At 42.5% G+C, this 24,238-nt stretch overlaps 2 protein-coding genes across 10 annotated transcripts in view; one reads left to right on the forward strand and one right to left on the reverse strand.

Annotated features, from left to right (window-relative positions):
- Positions 1-16,112, forward strand: LOC123365660 (U1 small nuclear ribonucleoprotein C-like). Of its 7 annotated transcripts, XR_006577686.1 has the most exons (8): positions 1-141; positions 4,958-5,124; positions 6,544-6,660; positions 10,045-10,176; positions 10,340-10,456; positions 13,643-13,721; positions 14,058-14,107; positions 15,376-16,112. XR_006577686.1 is itself a non-coding variant. In XM_045008439.1 (6 exons), exons 2-6 carry the CDS (start codon positions 5,018-5,020, stop codon positions 13,650-13,652), a joined length of 483 nt encoding a protein of 160 aa, XP_044864374.1. In that variant the 5' UTR covers positions 1-141; positions 4,958-5,017; the 3' UTR covers positions 13,653-14,899. The 7 variants fall into 7 exon arrangements, 2 of the variants coding, with proteins under 2 accessions (XP_044864374.1, XP_044864375.1); XR_006577683.1 differs by having other exon boundaries at positions 13,643-14,107; XR_006577682.1 differs by lacking the exon at positions 14,058-14,107.
- The window catches only part of MRPS10 (mitochondrial ribosomal protein S10), a 22,982-nt gene continuing 13,149 nt past the window's right edge, over positions 14,406-24,238 (reverse strand). Inside the window, exon 8 of one of the 3 annotated variants that reach the window (XM_045008434.1) lies at positions 14,406-14,567. In XM_045008434.1, the coding sequence (XP_044864369.1) occupies positions 14,542-14,567 (26 nt within the window). In that variant the 3' untranslated portion in view covers positions 14,406-14,541. The remainder of the gene's footprint in view (positions 14,568-24,238) is intronic. The other 2 variants (XM_045008438.1, XM_045008436.1) reach the window with 2 other exon arrangements.

Here is a 24,238-nt window from a genome sequence, read left to right on the forward strand (position 1 = left end):
TCGGCCGCCATTTTGAGAAGCTCGTTGTGTGTCGGGGCTGTGAGAGACACTCGGTGCTTGCCCGGGCAGCGCAGGGAGCGGGGCCTTGGCCGCTGTGACTGGCCCTTCCCCGGGAGCGCGCGGCGCAACCGGGCCTGAGCGGTGAGTGGGGCTGCCCCCCTGTCCCCACTTCTCACTTACCCCCTTTGTTCCCCCTCGGCAGTGACTGAGGGGGATCCCCTCCTCCGGCTCCGCTGGGGGCGCAGGCACGCCCCGCACCGCCTCTGACAGCAGCAGCCGGGAGACCCCTGCTTGGATCCGAAGTCGCTCCGGTCTAGATCCCCGCGCCTGGGGCGGGACCACTGAAACTGGTGGGGGGAGCGGGGTCCTGCGAGTAAGCAAAAAATAAACCAAAAACCCGAGGAGCCTTGGCCCGGCTGTCCTATGGCTGGTCTAAAACCCAATGGCTTCTCTACATGGGAGCCACAGATTGTATGGGATGCTGCCTCTTCTGTCCCGTTCCCCCACCTATTTGCACTGAGCAGTCGCTGGTCGAGGTGTGATGTGATGTCGCTTGTCGTTTATTGGCGGGGGAGGGAGTGAATGTTTAAATAGTAACCTGTTTTCCTAGCTTTTACTCTCTACCCTACGGACCTCGGAGCACAAACAGCGCCCCTGGATATGCCCCTGTCGCTTGTTCCCTGTATTAACGCAGCTTTTTTAGTGAACTAGATGATTTATTAGAAAATGGTACAAAGATGCTTACTGTTCTTCTCCCTCTGCTGAGTGGATTACTATGCTATCGCCACAGTGCTCCTAGTTTGGTTTATTCAGAGAGTGGAATTAGCTCTACACTGATGATGCCTTATGCACAGCTGCTAGAGGGCATTTATTCTCTCCTTTCTCCTGGTTCTTTTCTCCTGAGAAGCATCACAGCTGTTCTGCTCTTTCCTCAAGATGTTTGGTCAGAAATGGGAGAGTAGTTTAATGAACTGATGTGATTCCACTCATTCTGTACTGTTCTGGCTGGGAAGTGTTGTGTAGTAGAGCAGCATAGACACTTGGCTTGCCTCCAGCAGTACACTCAAGAAAATTAAGGTGAATCAACTAAAGGTGTGAAGTGAACGTGTATAAATTAAAATGCTTTCACTCAGGAGCAAAGTAAGTGTTGGCAGTATTTTAATTTAAGGAGGATTAAGTTACAATGAACACATGCTGCCAGCTGGATATGCATGGCTCTGCTAATCAACTGCATGGCACTTGAACCTCTCCTGGGCAGCCGCCCAAACACACAGTTTACAGGGAACTCAGGGTAGCACCTACACGTGCAACAGAGATCAAGGTGCTATTGTGCTAGGTGCTGTATAGCAGGGCTTTGGAGCTGTGCTCCGGCTCTGCTCCAGCTCCAGGCAAAAACCTGCAGCTCCACTGCTCCGGAGCTGTTCCGCGCTCCAGCTCTGGGCTCTGCTCCAAAGCCCTGCTGTATAGATACATAGTAAGAGAGTGTCCCTGCCCTGAAGAGCTTACAGTCAAAAATACACAAGAAGGATGGGGGAAAAAAGTATTAACCTCTTTTTACAAATGGGGACCTGAAGCATAGAAAGAAAAAATCATTTTCCCAAGGTCACACATGAAGTCTCTGGCAGAGCTGAGTTGAATCCAGGTCTCTTGAATCTTTTCCCCTAGCCTTATCCACAAGCTATCCTTTGTCTATTTCTCAGTTGTATATTATTTGTAGTTATTTCACTGAAATACAATAAATATATTTTAAACTCACAAACCAAAGTGAATTTATATTGCATTTACAATCTTAAATTGTAATTTTAAAATGTATTTTGAGTATAGTCTAAATTGGCACTCTTTAGGGGCCTAACTATACCTCAGTAAAATGGTACATCATTAGTTATTCCTGTTGCCATTTTAGGATGACTCAAGTTTCTATTTCTTTAAATTTGATGTTTTAGTCATTTTCTGGTGTATACTGTTGCCTGCGTATGTATTTTATAGTGGTCTTTGATTCAGTAAAAAGAATGAGGAGTACTTGTGGCACCTTAGAGACTAACAAATTTATTTGGGCATAAGCTTTTGTGGGCTAAAACCCATTTCATCAGATGCATGGAGTGGAAAATACAGTGGGAAGATATATACAGAGAACATGAAAAAATGGGGGTTGCCATACCAACTCTAACAAGACTAATCAGTTAAGGTGGGCTATTATCAGCAGGAGAAAAAAACTTTTGTAGTGATAATCAGGATGGCCCATTTCAAACAGTTGACAAGAAGGCGTGAGTAACAGTAGGGGAAAAATTAGCATGGGAAAATAGGTTTTAGTTTGTGTAATGACCCATCCACTCCCAGTCTTTATTCAAGCCTAATTTAATGATGTCCAGTTTGGAAATTAATTCCAGCTCTCGTTGGAATCTGTTTTTGAAGTTTTTTTGTTGAAGAATTGTGACTTTTAGGTCTGTAATTGAGTGTCCAGGGAGGTTGAAGTGTTAAATTTGTTAGTCTCTAAGGTGCCACAAGTACTCCTCGTTCTTTTTGCTGATACAGACTAACACAGCTACCACTCTGAAACAGGGCTTTGGAGCTGTGCTCCAGCTCCGCTCCAGGCAAAAACCTGCAGCTCCACTGCTCCGGAGCTGCTCCACACTCCAGCTCTGGGCTCCGCTCCAAAGCCCTGCTCTGAAACCTTTGATTCAGTAGAATGTATTGATGTATCTGAGCCTGAATGTCAATCTCAGAACAGAAAATCTAGAAAAGGATTTGAAATTTTAAAAAATCTTCTCTTCTAACCTGGTTACGTGTCCAACTGTAAGCAGCCATGTGACTAAGTTCATTTGGCAACAGCAGTCTGCTATCATTGTCTGCACAGTTTCCCTAGTGTCCCACTAGCTGTGGGACATCTTCCAGAGACATACTACAGACGCTCCCTGGGTTATGCAAACCCGACTTACGCAAATCGGCACTTATGGAAAAAGTTCCATAAGCTAGAAATAAGAGGGTTGGGGTTTTTTTTTTGCATAATTGTCGGGTATACATTTCTGACTTACGCAAAATTTGAGTTAAGCAAGGTGTTCCAGAATGGAACGCTTGCGTAAGTCGGGGAGCGTCTGTATAAAGACATGAAGCAGTATGTATAAATAAAACTCTACTAACTTAAATGTTGTCAGTTCCTTCTTGCTGTCTATTTTGTCTTTCCTCTCCTGTTTTTTTTCTTCTTCCCCACTTCATTTTACAAGCCAATGTAGCATCCACTTGTGTGTTCTCTTCTCCTTGTTCCTGGTTCTCGCCTATGCCCTCACCCTTTTTAGGCAGTCATTGGCATTCTGCTTCATCTGAGTGCAAACTTATCATATCTGGGGGAAAATGTTATTTCTTTCCAAATAGGTGTGCCACTAGACAGCTCTGCTTTATTTTTTTTTTTAAATCTTCCATAAGGCACCCAGCCATTTGAAAGTTTGAACTTTCCACTGTCTTGTAACTTCTTCAAATTAAATACTTACCGAACACAATTGATGTACTTTGTGTACAATAAAGGAGGGATGCTACACAATTAGATTCCTGTCCAAAGCAGCTGAAAGCTTCTCTCTTTTTTTTTTTTTATAGCACACATGTTTTACATGTTAGTAGGGCCTCATGGACCACCTTCTCTCTCACTTCCCCTCCCATTAGAAAATGCATAACATTCCTGTGACAAATTGCTTATAAGGAAAAGTAATTTTAGGAAATCATTTACTATCTTTAGTTGTCTTCTAAGAGAGGTCTTTTCCCTTTGGAAAAAGGTTAATCACACTCTTGCATTTTGTTCTTAATTTACTCTCCGTCAGCCATCTGTTCTATTCCTTTTCTTCCCCCCTGCTCCTGTTTCCCTGCTCCACAGGATATACTGCTTGTCTATCTTGTTCCCCTCTCCCTTGGTCATTCCTTTTCTACTGATGGTTGGAAATTTCATTTCCACAGGTAGCTCTGTATTGTCAGGGCTTCCATTTCCCTTTATGCAGAAGTGGTCCCTAATAGAGGCAGCTAGGGTGGTACCTTGTTACTTCCATTTGCTTCTTTGTAATGAAGAAGGAAGAGCCTAGACCAGTGGTTCTCAAACTTTTGTACTGGTGACCCCTTTCACACAGCAAGCCTCTGAGTGCCCCCCTATAAATTAAGAACATGAATTAAATATTTAACATTATTATAAATGCTGGAGGCAAAGTGGAGTTTGGGAGTGGAGGCTGAAAGCTTGCGATCTACCCCTCCCCACATGTAATAACCTTGTGACTCCCTGCGGGGTCATGACCCCCAGTTTGAGAACCCCTGGCCTAGACAACTGCATAAAGGGGCATGAATGTTTAGCATATCTGGCATGTAAATACCTTGCTACAAAGGTGCCATGCAAATGCCTGTTTTCACTTTCTAGTGACATTATCTCCTTTAAATGTATACAAACTTGTTTGTCTTAGCGATTGACTAAACAAGAAGTAGGACTGAGTGGACTTGTAGACTCCGAAGTTTTACATTGTTTTGTTTTTGAGTGCAGTAGCAGTTTTTATGTAACAGAAAAAAAATGTACATTTGTAAGTTGCACTTTAACGACAGAGATTGCACTACAGTACTTGTATGTGGTGAATTGAAAAATACTATTTTTGTTTATCATTTTTACAGTGTAAATATTTGTAATAAAAATAATGTACACTTTGATTTCAATTACAACACAATACAATATATATGAAAATGTAGAAAAAACAACCAAAATATTTAATAAATTTCAATTGGTATTCTATTGTTTAACTGTGATTAATCACGATTAATTTTTTTTTAGTTAATTGAGTATGTTAACTGCGATTAGTTGACAGCCCTACAGAATAGGACGATACAACATGGAAAACCAGAATTGGGAGCAATCATTGTAGCCAGACCAATATATAGAATTAGAAATTTCTTGAAGGGGAGTAATCCATCACTAACTATGCAATTGCCTTTTCAGCATGTTTTGCTAGGCTGAGGCTTTTTGAAATACCAGCCCTTTATTAATGGGACCTCCAGGATGATGAATGCCTTTTTTATTTTTAAAATGGAGGAGGATACAGAGACGCCAATGGATCAGACTGACTCTCCTACTGAAAGTGGTGATATGATAGAAACCAAAAGCAAGTAAGTGTCTACAGTTAAAATAATAAATTAAAGTAACTAAAGAAATGCACCTTTTCCAGTAATAGTTCTTCTTTTTGGGGGGCCCTCTGTGTGTGAAATATCACCTTTCACAGGGATGATGGGTTGATTTCCATATTAAGCTTGCTTTTTAAATTCATCTAATAAACTAACTAGCACAGGCATTGATTTCTTTATAAGGGTTTGCATATAAGTCTAAAAGATCCGTGTGTATGGTTTGCTGAGATTTTTATTCAGGTATATTGCTGTATTTTCACTTTAATTAGATTGACAATTTACTAAAAAAACAATCAGGATGCATATTCTGTTTCAAATAAAATGAAAACACCAAAAATTTAAAGTGTAATTCTTCTGTAGATTAGACTACTTTTTTAGAATAGTTCGAGAAACCATTTTTATCTAAAAGTACTTGATTTAGTGAATTTATATTAATCTAAGATTCTTATATTAAAAAAAAACTGGTCAGATACTTATATTAAGAACTTCTGTGCACTGTATAACATTAGCTGCTTACTTTACTTTTTGCTTTCCTCTGATATGTTTGAATATGCCATATGTTTTCAAATTTTATCTTATTTTCCATGTCCCTTTTCAATTGTGGCTGCCTTCCTGGTGGTTGCCCACTTCCAATCTGGCCCTAAAATTTCTTTCTAGTATCTTGAAAGTTACATTAACTTCTGGTAGACTCTAAATTAGTCCATTTGGTGTTCTCCATTTTTTCCTAAATTTGAGAACTAATACATGGAGTAGAAAACGCTGGTATCCTTTTTCTTGTGGTATGACGTTTATTCAAAAATGATGTTTTGGCAGTCCCTTAAATGTGTTTGTAACTTCCTGATTTTTGTAGCATATTTCTCATATTTATTCTCATGATTGTTATATATAAAGTAGTGGTGTCTAAACTAAAAAATTGAAAAAGGTCATGGTATAAATGTGGAGCAAAATTTGCCCCAGAGCAGAGCTTTATGTGACCCCCTCTACTAAAGTGAATTTCACTGACTGAAAATGAAAATTTCTGTCTGTAGGTAACTCATGTTCCCCAGAATATTCATGTGCAGTAGCTCTCATCATGACTGTTCTAATTTGAGGCAAATGTAGAAGTGTAATAAATGCTGTTCAACATATACTCAATTAGGGCCTAATCCAAAGCCCACGGAAGTCATTGGGTGTTTTTCCATTGATATTAGTCAGCTTTGGATCATGCCCATGCAGCAACAGGATTACAATCAAAGAAGAATGTGTGGTTTAAAAAAAGTAGAATGTAAGTTAAAAAATGTAAACTAATAGGCAATGTGCAGTGTGTCTGCGGGCAGTTTATCTGGAACAGTTAATGGAGATGTAGTAATTTAGTTATCAGAGCAAAGGTAATTGCCTTCATTTGTTTCTTACCTTTACATTCAGGGGACCAAGAGGTCAGGGCAGAGGAAGAGGTGGCAGAGATTTTGGAAACAAGGGACAACTTTCATATGTCAGAGGGAAAATGCGAGGCAAAACACTTAATGGCATTGGGCCCATGAGGTAATACTTGTCAGACTAATAATTTTTTATTGCATTGTTGACTTTCTCAAGAAGGGGCATCTTATGATATGTTACAGATTGATCCACCTAAGGTAAACATTGAATTTTACAAATAAAATGGAATGCTTTCAAAGACAATGATGAATGGTTGGGATAGCCTTGAAATCTATTGTTGAAGTTAAGGGTGACTTTATATACGTTAATCTGTATTTTCATAAATGAAGCTTTCAGCTGTGAACTTCTTAAAGACATACTTACTTTTGAAATTAATGTCTTTTTGATCTTGTGTGACAGATAACATGTCCATAACAGTACAACACTGAAATACTTGTGGCACTTTGAATGTGGATGTATTGGCTGTCATACTTACAGATGTGTTAACAATTATACCAGGATAGTAGCACAAGGTGTGTGTATATAAGTCATATATACTTACTTAATGTAGTAATGAAATAGGCATGTTTAGAAATACAAATTTCATTAAAGGACATGGAAACTGCTTATTCTTTCTCATTCATTGCAGTCCCACAGCTTGAAAAGTTAAATAGTACAATTGTCCCTCTTATGTCTCCATGGGCAAATTTACTAAAAGCAATTCTTCATTAAGGAGACTCAAACTGTATAAACTTCTGTGTGTGGTAGAAGGTGAACATAAAAGCACAAATGCATCTCAGATGCTGCAGCTCTGTCTGATGTGGGAGTGAATCGGAGCGGGGATCTGCTGATCTCTGTGGTGGGGAGATTGTTGTAAAAGACACTATTCTCACTGGAGGAATTTCCCCTAAAGACAGTTTTGCAGAATAGTGGCTCACAAAACCAAAACCATGGGGTCTTGCAGCTAAAAAGATACGGGCACCTGCTCTCGCTCTCGCAAAAAAAGAAAAAGGAAGACAGTATTATTGTCAAAATATTATTACATTCATTTCCCAGATTTGAAAATTCAGTCATGGGTTAAATGACTTGCCCAAAGGCACAGAGGTGATCTGTTGAAGAGTTGAGATTAAAACTCAAGGATCTTTTCTCCCAGCCCTCTTGCACTAACCACTCAGTACAACATACTTCTTCCAAGCATCACCTGTAAAGTGGGGATGCCAGGAAGATGCAAGGAAGAGCACCCTCAGTTGCCAGTGGTGAAGGTGAGAAGGAAGGAAAAAGGAGAATATCCCTAACATCTACAAAAGGAAAAACTCACCCAGGCATAAAGCCATTGTAGATTTGGAAAAAAACAGAGCCAAGAGTCTTACCATAAAGAGGGATTGCAGAGCAACAATAGCATCTTGCTGCAGTGTTTTGCAGTGGAGGGCAGAGCAGGAGGGGTCATCTTTTTCTCTTCATGATCCTCTTATTAACTGTTCAGTGTCCCAGCAGCCAACCCAGGAGTCTGTTGCAGGGACCATGATTACCCAATCAAAGCCCTCTTTCAGGTCCCTTTGGTTGAGTGATGCAACAAGGCAGCACAGCAGGTGGGATCTGCCCTTCGGGTCTCACTCCACAATCCCACCTTAACTGGGAAGGCCAGCATGCCTTACAGAATATGGAGGCTCCTTATTTTTTGTCTTCCCTTGTGACCCTACTGTGACACGTTTCCTTCCCGGGGTGCCACCTGGAACTGTTGCGTACTGACTTACCAGCCTGGGCTCTCTTTACACTGTACTGCTGTGACAGGCCCTCAACCCCCTCCAGCACACGTACAGGTAGGGACACACCCAGCTGTAGCTACACACAGATGCTGAGATTAGCTCTGCATGGGAAGACTTAGCTAAGGCACTTCCCAGTTCCTCAGGCACACACCCCTTCTGGAGTGTAAACCCAAAATTATACAGTCTTGCGCTGCACAGGGAATTGTACAGTGTAAGCTCATGAAATTTGCCCCCTTTCAATGTGGAGGAAGATATGCAACAGCTTTCTGCCCCCCACCCCCCCTCCCCTGTTATGATTTCCACACACTGGTTTTAGAGAAAACAAAAACAAGTTTATTAACTACAAAAGATATATTTTAAGTGATTATAAGGGATAGCAAAAAGATCAAAGCAGATTACCGAGCAAATAAACAAAACGCAATCTAAGCTTAATATACTAAAGAGATTGGGGGAGGAATAGCTCAGTGGTTTGAGCATTGGCCTGCTAAACCCAGGGTTGTGAGTTCAGTCCTTGAGGGGACCACTTAGGGATCTGGGGCAAAATCAGTACTTGGTCCCGCCTAATGAAGGCAGGGGGCTGGACTCAATGACCTTTCAGGGTCCCTTCCAGTTCTATGAGATAGGTATATCTCCATATATATATAAAAAAGGCTCCCCAGTGGGAGATTAGAATCTTCTAAGACCTCTTGTTTTCCCTAATGGCCCTTTCCAGCCAGCCATCAAGACTGATTGCATTCTGTCTAGTGGGCGTTCCCCAGGTGTAAACACATTTGCAATAGATGCATAGACAATATTCCTAATTTCAGATACCAAAATGATACATGTATACAAATAGGATAATCATACTCAGTGAATCATAACCTTTTCAATGATATCTTATATGACCTATCGCATAAAATACATAATAGTTACGCCATAATCATATAATAATATCATCACAATGAAGAATATGGGGCACAGGCCATTGCTTCTCATTTACCTCCACAGACAAATTTATTCTAAACAATTCTTCCTTATGGAACCAAGCTATGTAAATTTCTCTACATGGTTGTAAAGTTGTGCTTAACACAAAATCTTTTGGAAGTAGGAAAGGGCAGCTATAATGAATGTATCTTGCAGTTGTCTATAGCATATAGTATGTAAGCACTAGTGAACTAGACTTGCATGAAAAAAGAACACTTATAATTGCTGGCCACTATAACCTATAGAAACACAAAGCAAAAAGGGCTAGTAAATGTCACCCCAAAATGAGAAGCAGAAATTGGAACCAGTAACCTATTCAACCATATGTTGCTTTAACAAAAGAAAAAACAAATTTAAAAAACTACAAACACTGAACTTCAATAGCTCCATAGAAAACGGGTAACATTACATGTAACTTCCCTTGAACAAGATGGTAAGAAGCTGGTGAGAGACTCCTTGCAAATAGCTGATTGTTTAAAGATTTCTATAAAAAAAACTCTTTATTTTCATTATATTCATTTGGCATTCCATCCATCTCTATTTCAGTAAACGCTGTATAGTATTAGTAAGTAGTCATGTTTTTTCTTGCAACTTGGCAGTAGACATACATCTTTTGAATAATGTTCAATTTATTCATCCCGTCTTAAAAGATAGCTCAAGGAGCAGTCCCTACTATGGGTTTTTACAGTCTTCACTTTATATTATTGCATCATTATAACTGTACAATGAAATAAATACAACTTAACTTTCAGATCTGTACTGAAAACAAGTGTCTTTCCAGACATGGGATAGGAAGAATGCGTCCATATCCTGACCCCCGAGGCAGAAGAGGAGGCAGAGGGGGGCCACCTTTTTTACCACCCCCACCCATGAGAGGAATGATGAGAGATCCTTTCTCATTTCCACCACCAAGGTTAGTTTTGAGAACATTGATAGAAAGGTGTTTTTTAAAAATGATGGATGTCTAGTGCTGTAGTCCTGTTTCTTTAATGAGAAATTGGTTCACATAGGAAGAAACCCTGAGTGTTTGTTTTTTGAGGCAATATGAGATTGTTTGATTGGACTTGTCTGTGCAGGCATGGACTTCCTCCACCACCACCACCAGGACCAATGAGCTTCAGAGGCAGGCCACCTCACCCCAGAGCCAGAGGGATGCTGCAGATGCCAAGAGGTCAATTCCCTCCGCCAAGAGGGTAAGAATGTTTCTTTTGTTTTGTCTTTTTAAAATTAATTTTATTTGAAACCTAAAATTGCAGTAATTGTAAAGCTGTCTCTTGCAAGTATTAAACTCAAGGGCCATATCCTATGTAAACATTTCAGATTCCATTGTTGTAGTAATTTTAACTGCTGTGGAAGACTTTTAAGTATGCATGAGATTGCTAAGAACAAAATAAGTTTAAATCCAAATTGTAATATAGTGTTGTAACTCTTTTGTTATTTTAAAACAGTTATCTTGAGGGGAAAAAACCAATTATGATTTTATCCTTTTACACAGCTTTCCCAATGGACCCGGTGTACCATCCCGTCCGCCACCTGGACGGAGCCAGAGATGGCCTGGACCGCCAGGTGGCAGACACTATTAAAGAGGCTTATTCTTTAAATTGTATAGCAGGGCGCTTTCTTGTTATCTTAAAACTATTTGAAATGGCTGGACTAAGAACTGCCTATAAAATGTTAAAGATGGCAAAGAATATTAATTGAACTTAGACAACTAATATTTTCCAGCAGCCCTCATGCACCAGTTGGCAAAAGCCATATATTAAAAAACAATCTGTGACTCCTTGGGCTTTTTTCAAGCATATCTTTTTTTAAGCCTAGGCTTTATGGACACTGACTCCTGCACACTGAACGTAAAATGAAAAACACGTCTGTTACAATAGGTCAAGCCTTCATTTAATATACAGAACTCTGATTGCTTTTGACAGTTGTGTGCAGCTTTTTTTAGTGTAGAACGTGAATTTGTTTTAATGCTATGATTTTGTGTGTATAAATGTGAACTTTTTTTAAGGGTTTGAAATCACTTACAAATTTTATAACAGTAAATGCAGCCAACTGCTTAATATTTGGGAAGAGTATACTGTACTACATTTTGAAGTGTTACCTGTAGAACCCTGCACATCCGCGGGAATCTGCTTTCTATCCACGGATATCCACAGACCATTTTTGCTGCTCGCAGCTCGGATGCGGATACAAATTTTGTATCTGCACAGGGATCTGCGGCACAGTCACCGAAATGGAGAGGCTGTCACCCAGCCTGCAAGCTCCAGCTCATGCTCTAAATCGCGCAGCAGTGGGCTGGGCATTCTGGGAGTTGTAGTTTATCTCCTCCCTCTGAGCAAGCTGGGGACTACAACTCCCAGAAAGGAGTAAGCCAAGCGCCATTTTGAAGGTGTGGTTGTTCTTTAAATGAGCAGGCGGCAATAACTGTGCATTCGAGCCTCCGCAACTGCGTAGGGGTGTCCGAGCCCCCCCATGGGGAGGGTGGTGCTGCATAGAAGGGCCCAGAATTGTAGCCTCCCTGCCAGGAGTGGGGGGCAGAGCAGGAGGCCTCTGGGGAGAAGTCAGGGGGTGAGGGGTGGTTGAGGGTTGGGGCTTGACACAGACCTGTGTCCCTGCTGCACAGTGACCTGTGGAGCTGTTTAGAGCCCTGCAAATCCATGGATATCCACAGACAATTTTTGCGAATTGGATGCGGATACACCTTTTGTATCCACGTGTTGCTGGCCCAGAGGGCCCGAGGACAGCAACAGTGGGGGTTCGTTGCCCGGTGTGCGTCGCACTAATTAACACACCAAGGTGGAGAAGCAAACCAAGTTTATCTGAGCTCAAAAAAAGGTGCCAGGGAGAAAGAGCATTCTCAAATCCTGCACACCCGCGCGCAGGCGGGGTACCAGCATTTATACCCCCCTTGTTTTTCCCCCTTCCTCCCTCCCCCTTGCAACAGTTACACCTAACACTATAATGTAGCTTGTTGGAACTGTTCTCATTCGCATATTTATCTATGGCCTTCATAGCACAGACGCATGCAGATTTTCCTCCCCCTTCTCCCCCTTACTTACTGCCACTTTTTGCTGTTTCGAGCTGTCCTACAGCTGCAAGCTAAGAAAGCTGACAGTTACACATTTTGCTTGCTGTTTATTAGCATCTTAGGCTGGTTGAAGTTTACAGCATGGAAGAACTTTGGTTCACTCAGGCCCAAAGTCACAACTTTGGTTTACTTAGGCCTACGGACACCAACACACGCAGGGCTCTAGTTACACTAAATGTAATGGTTAAACAGAAATTTGTGAATGTTAATTTCGAAAAGTGTCAGTAGTTCATGAATGAACTTAAAAAACAACTGTGGACTGGTTTTAATTTTATGATTAATTGTTCTTTATACACAGCTTGACCTCATTGTTTAAATGTCCAGTTGTGTAAGTAACTATAATTTCTAAACAAAGTGTGTAACTGAACACTTGACCAATTGTATAGTACAACTGGTGTATGCATTTGCATTACCTGTAGGATAAAATAAAGTTAAAATGTCAGTTACTTCAAACTATGCTAACACACAGTATTGTTAAAAATCATAATTGTTCATACTGTTAAACGTATGGATCGCTGTATAATCACCCTAAGAGTTAATTTAACTTCTGTTAATGTGAAAAAAAATAGATTTCAAAATAGTGAAACCTGTAATTTTATGTTGCTTGTTACTGTTGAAATTATAGAGGTAATTGTAATATTTTGAAACAGTGCTGTTTAACTTCGAGAATGATCACAGTCTGTAAATTATTTTAATCCTTAAAACGTGCTGTGTTCTTTTGTGCTGAGGGCTGAATTAAATTTTTTTAGCAGTTTGGTGCAGGTGGGGCTTTTTAACTTAAGCAATCCCTTCACTGGGTCCAAAGCCTGCAAGCAAAATATAATATATGACGAAAACAATAAATTGAGGTATGAGAGTGCAAAAATAGGTGGGTATTTCCCACTTTACACCTGGCTTCCAGTAAATCATTATCAAAATTCTTGAACTACAATATTTTATTAGTAAATTTATAGCTGGTTTATAGCAATTCTGATTCTCAATGTACTTAATTTTTCCTGAAAGCTAATATTTACCTTTCATGTTTTATTCTTGAGATCAGAATATTTATACTATATTTAATATTCAGAGTTGCATATTGGGGCATGGGTTTATTAAACATTAGTCATTTTGGCCAGGATCTTTACTATTAAGTAAAGCTTTTTGTGCATGTTTTGTTTTATTTTCTTTTGTATACATATTTTATAAAACATAGTGTTAACCTCTACCTTAATCTGCTAAGTGACTCGATAGGTTTTAAATCTAATTCTGTTTGTAGTATGGTGAAAAATTATGCTATTATTATCTTCTAAAGGGTAACATAGTCACCCTTTGAGGCCAGTTGGAGATGGTATGCAGACCTTTTGGAGAGCCTGCAACAAGCCTTATCTGAGGTGAGAACATTTTAAAAACTTCTTTTTATCATCCACAATTTCTCTGTCATTTACAGACTAAAAAAATTAGGCAAATTTTTCTAACAAATGTACATGTGTTTAGTAACTAGGTTAGCCAAGAGAAAATGTGGTGAGAACTTTAGTATTAAAGCTTCTGTTCTTTATCTTGTGTTGCAGCATATGCCAAACAATAGTTTTGGAGTCAGTTACTATAATGTCCTTCGTTTGTTCTAGTTGTAATTTCTAAATTTAGAAACTATTTCACTTGTTTTTGCTATTGAGACCTATATTTTGAACTCTTTGGAATTTTTGCTATGGGGAAACTATGAATGGCAGAGCTGAAATTCAAGCTGGAAGTTCTGTTGAGTTCAAGGAGCAAAAGATTGGTATGTTCATTATGACTTAATTTCTTATACTGTAATTACTGAATATTGTAGAAACACTTAGGTTTTCTGCAAAGTACTACCAAACTTTTTAGGAAAGAAGTATGAATACTGTACATTAGAATACAGAATAGAATGCCAGTGATGACTTATAGTTCTCAGTATGTGTAAAAATAGGTAGTCTCTCTTTATTTTAAAACTGATATTCAGTGGGAAAGTTTTCCTATCATCTACATTTTTGTGTTTAAAAAAATAAATTAAACTTTAAAACATTATTTTATTGTGATCCAAAAGACAGCATTTACACAGGCTGTCTGAGAGATACTGTTCTGAAATAGTAATTATTAACACCAAATGTATATAAAAATAAACAGTAGAGTATGCATACTAAAACAATCAGCTTGATTGATGACTTACAGAACTGCATATTCTTGCTATCAGTGTCCTGTTTCTAGTGCACCAGCTGGAGAAAAACAAAATAAAAAACAAAACCCATCGGATCTTTTCAGATATAGTTCCAATATAACAGTAAAATAAAATTTAAATTGAGAGAAGGGATTCTCTCCCTCCTCCCTCCCCCCCCCCCCCAAAATAAAGGGGTTTTCAAACAGCAAGGAGGATTAGGCCTATCATATGTCCATTTTCTTCTTTTAAAGTGTTTTGATGAGGACTTCTGAGGTTAACTTTTCAAACCCAGATATACTGCATGACTATTAGGATGGGATACATTAACAGAAAATATCAGACAAACCAAATTGGTTATACAGATTTGAATGAGAAGCAAGTGAAAAGACAACATTGTTTATTATCAGAGGGGTAGCCGTGTTAGTCTGGATCTGTAAAAGCAACAAAGAATCCTGTGGCACCTTATAGACTAACAGACGTTTTGCAGCATGAGCTTTCGTGGGTGAATACCCACTTCTTCGGATGCAAGAAGAAGAAGTGGGTATTCACTCACGAAAGCTCATGCTGCAAAACGTCTGTTAGTCTATAAGGTGCCACAGGATTCTTTGTTGCTTTAACATTGTTTATAAAAGCCACTATGTAAATTCATACACTGTTTAGTGTACTAGGATTACCATAATCTTCTGAGATTTGTGCACTGACTACTTTGGCAGAAGATAGGTAAAAAGGTAAATTTTATCTTTCATTTTCTCTCTTCTTCTCCCCCCTTTTTATTTTGTAGAACTCAGTTTTCTTTGAAAAGTTTGTTATGGCAGTTTTTTTTGTCAGCAAAGCTAATCTTTCTGCTTATCTCTATAATTTCTCAGCAGATGGACCATCACTGTTTGAAGGAGCATCTAGTCAAAATTATAAGTATCCTAAAGAACTCTCTCCACTAGTTTTGATAAACTCATTCAGTAATGATATAACTCTTTTGTAGTGCAGGGATTAACGACTTCCTCTATACAGAAAGGTGAGATGCTAGATTTTATTTTCCTGCAGCAGCTTGGGGGAAAAAACACCTTATTTTTAATAGGACTTATTAAAATGCTGTTGACAGTTTTCATTATTTCCAATTAGGAAGAGCTTGCTTTTCCAATATCTAAGAGTTTGAGAGTAATTAGTATGTAATTAAAAAAAAGTTTCAAAGAAGAAACTAACACAAAATCTGATGTGATATCACAAAGATATGAAATGTTGATTGTATACTGTCAAATAATATTATATGATATTAGTTGGATAGATTCTTTATTCTTATTTTTAGAAGTTGCATTTTTTATTCTTCGATTTATTATTCTATCAAAGAATATTACTTTGAAATGCACCTAGCAAGTTGAGCACGGAGCATTGAGTCAGTAAGTGTAAAAAGTAAGTGTCTTTTTAAGGAAGCAAAAATAAAATTCTCTTAATGCTGCCTTGTCTTTTTTTCCCTCCCTTTGCTGTATAGAAATATTGTACTCTGAAAAACAATGTAAGTGGGGAAGATTTGCATTCGGGAATCTGCTTTCAACCCTTTATGACTGAATGTTTTTTTCACTTGATTTAATAAACTAAGTTATTTATAAACCAGAACTCTTGTATGATGATCCCTGAGGCTTTTACTGTGCACGTGATATCTGTAGTGTAGTCTCTCTTAGTTTTGGAGAAAACAGATCAATATTAATGGAAAGAGCATATAATGAGCAACATGCCTCTGTTGCTTTCAGGTATGGCTTCAGGAGTATAGAGGATTTGTAATATATACTAATATATCAAGGCTGATATACGCCTGGATGTTCGACAGAAAGATGAATGATCAGCCACCTCATAATATATCTTACAAACGGAACTAGGCAGAACATATTGCTTTGGGAAAGAAGGGGTAAAATAGGGTGACCAGATGTCCTGATTTTATAGGGACAATTCTGATTTTGGGGGATTTTTCTTACCCTCCACCCCCTGTCCTGATTTTTCATATTTGCTATCTGGTTGCCCTAGGGTAAAAGTACATGCACTTCTTTCTTGTATATCACTTAATACTCTGATACACTAGTATTAATGATTTTCATTTAGCTGCTAATCAGCCGGACCAACAGTCAAATACATATCCTTTCTAAAAGCCATTTTATGTGAATTGGTGTTACGGAGTAGCCTACTGCTGACAGCCCTTTATTAGGTTTTGGTGAAGATAATGGAATTGAGCTGCATAAAGATGATGAAAGTTTCAATAAGTTACGAAATAATGGTGACTCACTGGTTAAGATATTTAAAAATCTGGCCCTCTGAGTCCTGTCTCCAATTGGTGCACTAGAAACAGCAAAGTGTTTTAAAACAAAATTAGCCTTTTGCTGTGTCTCTCCAAAAGCTTATATGACTTCATTTGCTACTTCCAAATTAGATTGGTGAAATCTGAGTTTTAGGTCTCCAGACACAGTTCTCATTTTGTAAACACTTGCATTGTTGGAAATTTTAGATCAGTTGGTTGCTTAAGAACTACTCTCCTCCCCACCCTCCAACAAATAACTTAAGCCTGTTTGTCATGGTGGGGGTACATTCTTTAGGAGAGAGGGAAACATCTGTTCCCTGACCCGTACTTATTTGATCTATCTCCTGACACTGGTAGCCTGAACCCCCTGAACTTGTAGAATTCAGGGAGAGACTCAGAGGGGTAGGTAGTCAGTGTCAGCTGCTCTGCACAAATAGAGATTCTTTAGTTCCCTGGTAGAGCAGCTGTGAAACGAGATCTTTGAGGATCGTACAGGGTATCTAGAGGAGACTAAAGAAGTCTTCCATAGCAGCCAGAGGAAAAGGCCTGGCTGGAGCTACCTGCAGCAGAGGCAGGTGAGGGTTGAGATACAGGTACACTGGTGATGAAGTATAGGAATTTTTTCCTTTAACTGACCATAGTGAGGTGGGCCTGGAACGCTTGGCACACCAGACGAACCGTCCTTAGCCCCCTTACATTGATATGCAGTGATAGTTGTGCGTGGGACTATAGGCCTAGAGTTCTGATATTGCCCAGGTGCGCTCCCCAACTGAGCACTGAGATGTCCGTGACCAGCAATAGCGTAGGTTGGGATTTGGCAAAGGGTACTCCCGCACAGACCACTTGTGGCCACAGCCATCAACGGAGAGACTCAAGAATGTGAGGGGGAAGGATAATCTGTCCAGTGGGTCCCTGCTGTGCATGTGCACCTGCGCCAACCATGCCCGGAGAGGCCGACTGCGCAATCTGGAGTACTGGACCATGTGTGTGCAAGCTGCTTCATGCAATTTCTCGTCATCGTGGGGAATCGGCATAGGTTCTCGATGTCCCTGAGCGCTTGGAAGCGCTGCTCAGGCGGGAACGCCCTGGCTTGCATCAGTCCTATGAATTCTATTCTGTGTTGGGGCTGGGGAGGATTTGGACAAGTTCAGTATGAGGCCCAGCCTGAGGAAGGTGGCCTGAGCCAGAGACACATGCTCTGCAGCCTGTGCTTGCAACTTGGCCTTGATGAGCCAGTTGTCCAGGTATGGGAACACTTGCACCTGACGTTTGCGGAGGAAGGCTGCCACGACCGCCATATACTTCATGAATACCTTGGGGGCTGCCGAGAGCCCAAACAGGAGCACTCTGAACTGGTAGTGCTGGCTGCTGACCGCCAAGTGAAGAAATTGTCTGTGGACCGGGATAATGGAGATATGAAAGTACAAGGTGTGCCAGTCCCTGGATCCAGGAAAGGAATGATGGAGGCCAGGGAGAGCATGCAAAACTTCACTTTCTTTATGAATGTGTTGAGGTCTCTCAGATCCAGGATAGGCCAGAGCCCACCCTTGGCCTTGGGGATGAGGAGGAGTAGAACCTCTTATCCCTGAACTCCTGAGGAACCTCCTCTATTGCCCCTAGAGCGAGGAGTGATTGTACCTCCTGCAGAAGTTGTTTGTGAGACTGGTCCCTGAAGAGGGATGGGAGGGAACAGAATTGAATAGAATATCCCATATCCACTGTGCTCAGATCCCAGTGATCTGGGACCAAGCACTGTAGAAGTGGGACAGTCGATTCACAAAGAGGGGGTAAGGATCTGAGCTCGGTACTGGTGCTCCATCCTTGGGTGCATCTTCAAAAGTTTGGCTTCAGGCCAGGGGGCTGTTTCGAAGAACCCTGGCCTTGGTCTGAGGAGGACTGGCGGGCGCCTCCTATTATTCCTGCCCCTCTCCTGGACGAGTCGCGCCTTGGAGGCCCGGAACAGAAGTGGGACGGGGCCTGAGGCTTAAATGGCTTTTTTTGAGGTTCAGGGGTGTGGATCCCTTAAGACTGTGCAAGCGAGAGTCCATATTTTGGGCAAACAAGCCCGCACAGTCAAAGGGCAGGTCCTGAATAGCATTCTGGACCTCTGGTGGTATACCCGACACCTGCAGCCATGCACTGCGTCTCACTGTAATGGCGGTGGCTATGGTCTGAGCCACCAAGTCTGCCGCATTTAACGCAGCCTGGAGGGAGGTTCTTGAGACCACTCTGCCCTCCTCTAGAAGTGCACTAACCTCCTTGCACAAGTCAGCTGGGAGCAACTCCTGAAACTTTCCTAATGCACTCCAGGGAATGAAAGCACAGCAGCTGAGTACTGCTTGCTGGTTGACCACTCAAAGCTGGAGTCCACCGGTCGAGTTGACCCGAAGAGGTCCAGCTTCTTAGCGTCCTGTGACTTTGGAGCAGGACTTGGCTGGCCCTGCCATTCCTTGTGATTCGCCGCATCGACCACTAGAGTCCCTAGTGGGAGGTGGGTGAGAAGGGGTTCATACCCTTTCTGCGGCACAAAATAACATCTCTTCACCCCTTTAGCAGTGGGTGGTATCGAGGCCAGGGTATACCAGAGCACCTTAGTAGTGTTCTGGATCGTTCTTATCGGGGCAGAGCCACCTTAGATGGACCCTCTGGGGCAAGGATATCCACTATCGGGTCCAACTCCTCTGTGACCTCCACCTGGAGGTTTAGGGCCACCCTCCTGAGAAGAACTTGGTGTCCATTGCCGGTAGATGTCTTGTCCAGCGAGGAGGAAGCCCGTGAAACTGGGTCTTCCTGACATTCTGGCTCCCTAGAGGCTGGGTCGGGTGCATAGGTCCCTCCTGTGACTGGAGGTGGCTCCAGTACAACTGGGTGACACTGAAGTCCCAGAATCCTTGTCCCATGCGGGTGGGAGCACATGGTGTGGATGCCACTGACCCTGAGTCTGATGATAGGCCCCAGGAGTCCAAAAGGGCCATTGTACTGGCCCTGCGACTGGGGTGGCCGGGATACCACTGGTCCTGAGTCCATGACTCTGCAGGGCCGGTACCGCAAGCGGTACTGGCTGTGTCGGAGACAGAAGACAGCCTCCAACTCGGAAGAGTACTCTGAGCCCAACCATGGGTGGGCGGAGCCTGATGGTGCCGGGGAGCAGTACTGTGGTGATGGGGAGTGGCGCCGTAACATCGTGGGCTTGCCCTGATGATAGACAGGCAGTGGTGCCATGAAGGGTGCCAGAGATGGTGGCACATGCGGTGCCGTTATAGATGCTGCTGCTGATGCCTGAACTTGGGTCAACATCTGGAGTGGTGCCGGAGCTTGCATCTGTGGGGCCGGGGACTGCGCTGTCATGGCAATAAGGTCCCATGCTGCCTTGTAGGTATCCGGCACGGAGGGGAGGTCGAGCTCTACCTCCAAATCCTCCCAAGTCAGGGAGTCCACTGACACAGGACTTGACAGACCTCTGGTCGGGGCCTAAGTCAATGGTGCCAGGTCTTGAGGGCCAAACCGTGGGTGTCCTGCCGCGGGATGCATCCCACTGGAATCCCCTCGTGGCTTCTTAACGGGAACGATCCATGTATGCCTTGTTCTTCCTATGCAGCACTGGGGACTGTGAGCAGTGCCACCTGCTACAGCTGGCCTTACGAGCCGAGCCAGGGAGTGATGCCGATGCTCCTTGGAGGAGTCTGTCCTCGGTGCTATTTCCAGTAGCGGCTGAGGGCTGACTCCATCAGGAGGACTTTTAAATGATAATCCTGATCTCTTTTAGTCCTGGGTCTAAAGCTCCTGCAAATTGAGCACTTGTCTGATGACCTCCTCCTAGGAGCGTGCGGATCGCCTCTGGGCATAGGTTTCGAATACCTCTCACACGCCTTAAACGCCTGCGACCAAGGCATGCCCTGGTGCCTGGAGAAAACTATGGGGGGAGCCTCCCACAGTAAGCATAACTAACTATAAACTACTATACAACTACTGTGACTACAACTCAAACTATTTATAAATAAGAAAAGGGAACCACTAGGTAGCCACTTGTGAATGAATGCAAGAGACTGAGCTGCTCCAATGACCATCACTGGCAGTAAGAAGGAACTGAGTAGGTGGTGGGTTGGTAGGGACCTATATACACTGCAATGAAGGTGCCACTCCAGTGGTCTCCACAGCTGACCTGATGGGTACCGCTAGGGGAAAAACCTTTCGATGATTGTGCATGCTGCGTGCACACACCCCGATTGGAATGGACATGAGCAACACATCTTGAAGACCAAGTTACGAGAGGTAGGTAACTGTTTTTTGCTAGGGTCTGTCTGCTTCTCCCCTAACCTTGATCCATTCTGTACCTCCAACCTGTTTATCCTAACCCCATTCTCCACTCCTCAAGCTTTTAATCTCAGTCTGTCTCCTTGCCCAGATCTTCTTACACTGTGGCCCCTCTCTCCTGCTTGCTCCTAGTCCTGGTTCCCCACTCTCCCAAATGGCTGCTCAGCTAATCTAGTTCTCCCTTCTTCAGTTGGAATTGAAAACAGGGTCTCATAATGGAAAGTGTCTGGCTACCTTAACTGTAGGCTACTAGTTTTACCCCTAGCACATTCATTCACCTTATTGAAAAGACCATATATTCTATTATACTCATTTCTACAGCTATTTCCATTCAGGTTCCCTTCCCAGCCACTTTTAAATGAAAGCTTAGATTCTGTAAAACAATTGTATATCCCCAGAAAAAAGTTTCACAACCCCTCTGGAGGACAGTGGCCCAAAGGTTGAGAACCAATGCCTAGAGCAGAGGTGGGCAAACTACAGCCCGTGGGCCACATCTGGCCAGTGGGACTGTCCTGCCCAGCCCTTGAGCTCCCAGCCGGGGAGGCTAGCCCATGGTCCCTCCCCCGCAGCCTCAGTTCACTGCACCGCCAGCGCTCTGGGAGGCGGGCCTGCAAGCTCCTGCCAGGCAGCTCGGTGGTATGTCTGGCTCTGGCTGGGCTTGGAGCGGCATAAGGGGGCGGGGAGTGGGGGGGTTGGATAAAGAGCAGAGGGTTCTGGGGGGCAGTCAGGGGACAGGGGGCGGTTGAATAGGTGTGGAGTCCTGGGGAGCCTGTCAGGGGCAGGGATGTGGATAGGGGTTGGGGCAGTTGGGACAGGGAGCAGGGGGGGTTGGATAGGGGGTGGGGTCCTGGGGAGCAGTTAGGGATAGGGGTCTGAGCAGGGAGGGGTTGGATGGGTGGAGGGTTCTGAGGGGGGCAGTCGGGGTGCGAAGTGGGAGGGGGTGGATGGGGGGGCAAGGGCCAGGCTCTTTGGGGAGGCACAGCCTTCCGTACCCAGCCCTCCATATAGTTTAGGAACCTGATGTTGCCCTCAGGCCAAAAAGTTTGCCCACCCCTGGCCTAAAGAATCTGATCGCAGTATATTAACTTCCCCACCCCTCCCAAAAGTCATTTGTCTCTCTACTTATGAGTGTTAGGTAGATAAAATATCAGTAGTTTCTTCTTTTTCATGTTATATTTATTTTTGTGTCCTAAAGACCTAGTGTCTGTCTGGTTTTAGTTAATAAGAGATTAAAAGATCCCACTTTTATTCTAGATATATTCCTGACTGCTGAACAGATGACAGAAAAAACATTGTATTTCAAACAGATTTGTTGATGGGTCTGATGTGAATATCCTGAGTAGCTAGCAAAATCAGTCCATTCAGTAAATGAAGCTTTGTGGCTGACACGGTGAGCTTTATTGACACACTAATTTAATTTTGTTTTGATTTCCCTCCAACTTTGCAACACTCCATCTTGGCTCTTTTTATTTTTCTACTAAGAGCTGCTACAGCAGAACTTCCCCAAACTATCTACCTCCCCACAGTGCCTGTTGCCTGTGTTTAGCAGAGTAGTAGGGGTTGAAATCAACTGTGTGCCTTCAAATTGGAGATAGGTATGTCTTATAGAACTGGAAGGGACCCCAAAAGGTCATTGGAGTCCAGCCCCCTGCCTTCATTAGAATCATAGAATTCAAGATCAGAAGGGACCATTATGATCATCTAGTCTGACCTCCTGCAAGATGCAGGCCACATAAGCTGATCCACCCACTCCTGAACTAATTCTCTCCCTTGACTCTGCTGTTGAATGGTCCAAATCATGATTTAAAGACTTCAAGTAGCAGATAATCCACCAGCAAGTGACCCCTGCCCCATGTGAAAAACCTCCAGGGCTACTGCCAATCTACCCTAGGCAGGACCAAGTACTGATTTTGGCCCCCTCAAGGATTGAACTCATAACCCTGGGTTTAGGAGGCCAATGCTCAAACCACTGAGCTATCCCTCCCCCCTTGAGCTGTGTTGTTTCCCATCAGTCAGCTAGGTATGGAAGGAACATAGACTGTACTTGAGGGCTAAAGGTATTGGGTTCTTCCTGTCTGACACCTCTTTTTAAGAGGTCACATATAGAGAAGAAAAAAGACTGTGCCCTGAAAGTTACATTACTTCCCCCCTCACCCCCCCAAATGGCCAATGAGATCAGAGCCCTCCCCACCATACAATTTGAGTAAGGTTCTCCTTTTCCCCAACACACAGTGGGTTGTGGCAGAAAAGGAGTGTTTGTACACTGCATTCTAGTGACTGTAGGGGTCCAAAAGTCCTCCTCCCTCACACTTAATTATTTTGTTTTTAAAGCACAGCCCCTCAGTTGAATCTCTTGCTAGGTGTCACAATAAAGGCTGTGTGATTTTTACATAACTTGAGGTTGGTGAGATGAATAGTTGCAACAGTCACATGTTGTAAGAAGCACGAGAAACTGCACATCTCTGCTGAAGCAGGTTGATTTTTCCCTGGCAGGGGACTGCGTTTGTCCGCTAGTAGCTCTCTACTGCAGGGGTCGGCAACCTTTCAGAAGTGGTGTTCCGAGTCTTCATTTATTCACTCTAATTTAAGGTTTTGCGTGCCAGTAATACATTTTAATGTTTTTAGAAGGACTCTTTCTATAAGTTTATAATATATATCTAAACCAGAGGTAGGCAACCTATGGCATGCATGCCGAAGGCGGCACGCGAGGACATTTTCAGTGGCACTCACACTGGCTGGGTCCTGGCCACTGGTCTGGGGGGCTCTGCATTTTAATTTAATTTTAAATGAAGCTTCTTAAACATTTTAAAAACCTTATTTACTTTACATACAACAACAGTTAAGATATATATTATAGACTTATAGAAAGAGACCTTCTAAAAACATTAAAATGTATTACTGGCATGGAAAACCTTAAATTAGAGTGAATAAATGAAGACTCAGCACACCACTTCTGAAAGGCTGCCAACCCCTGATCTAAACTATTGTTGTATGTAAAGTAAATAAGGTTTTTAAAATGTTTAAGAAGCTTCATTTAAAATTAAAATGCAGAGCTCCCTGGACTGGTGGCCAGGACCCAGCCAGTGTGAGTGCCACTGAAAATGAGCTCGCGTGCTGCCTTCGGCATGCGT

Source organism: Mauremys mutica, chromosome 3, assembly GCF_020497125.1.
Source record: "Mauremys mutica isolate MM-2020 ecotype Southern chromosome 3, ASM2049712v1, whole genome shotgun sequence".
Lineage (NCBI taxonomy): Eukaryota > Metazoa > Chordata > Testudines > Geoemydidae > Mauremys > Mauremys mutica.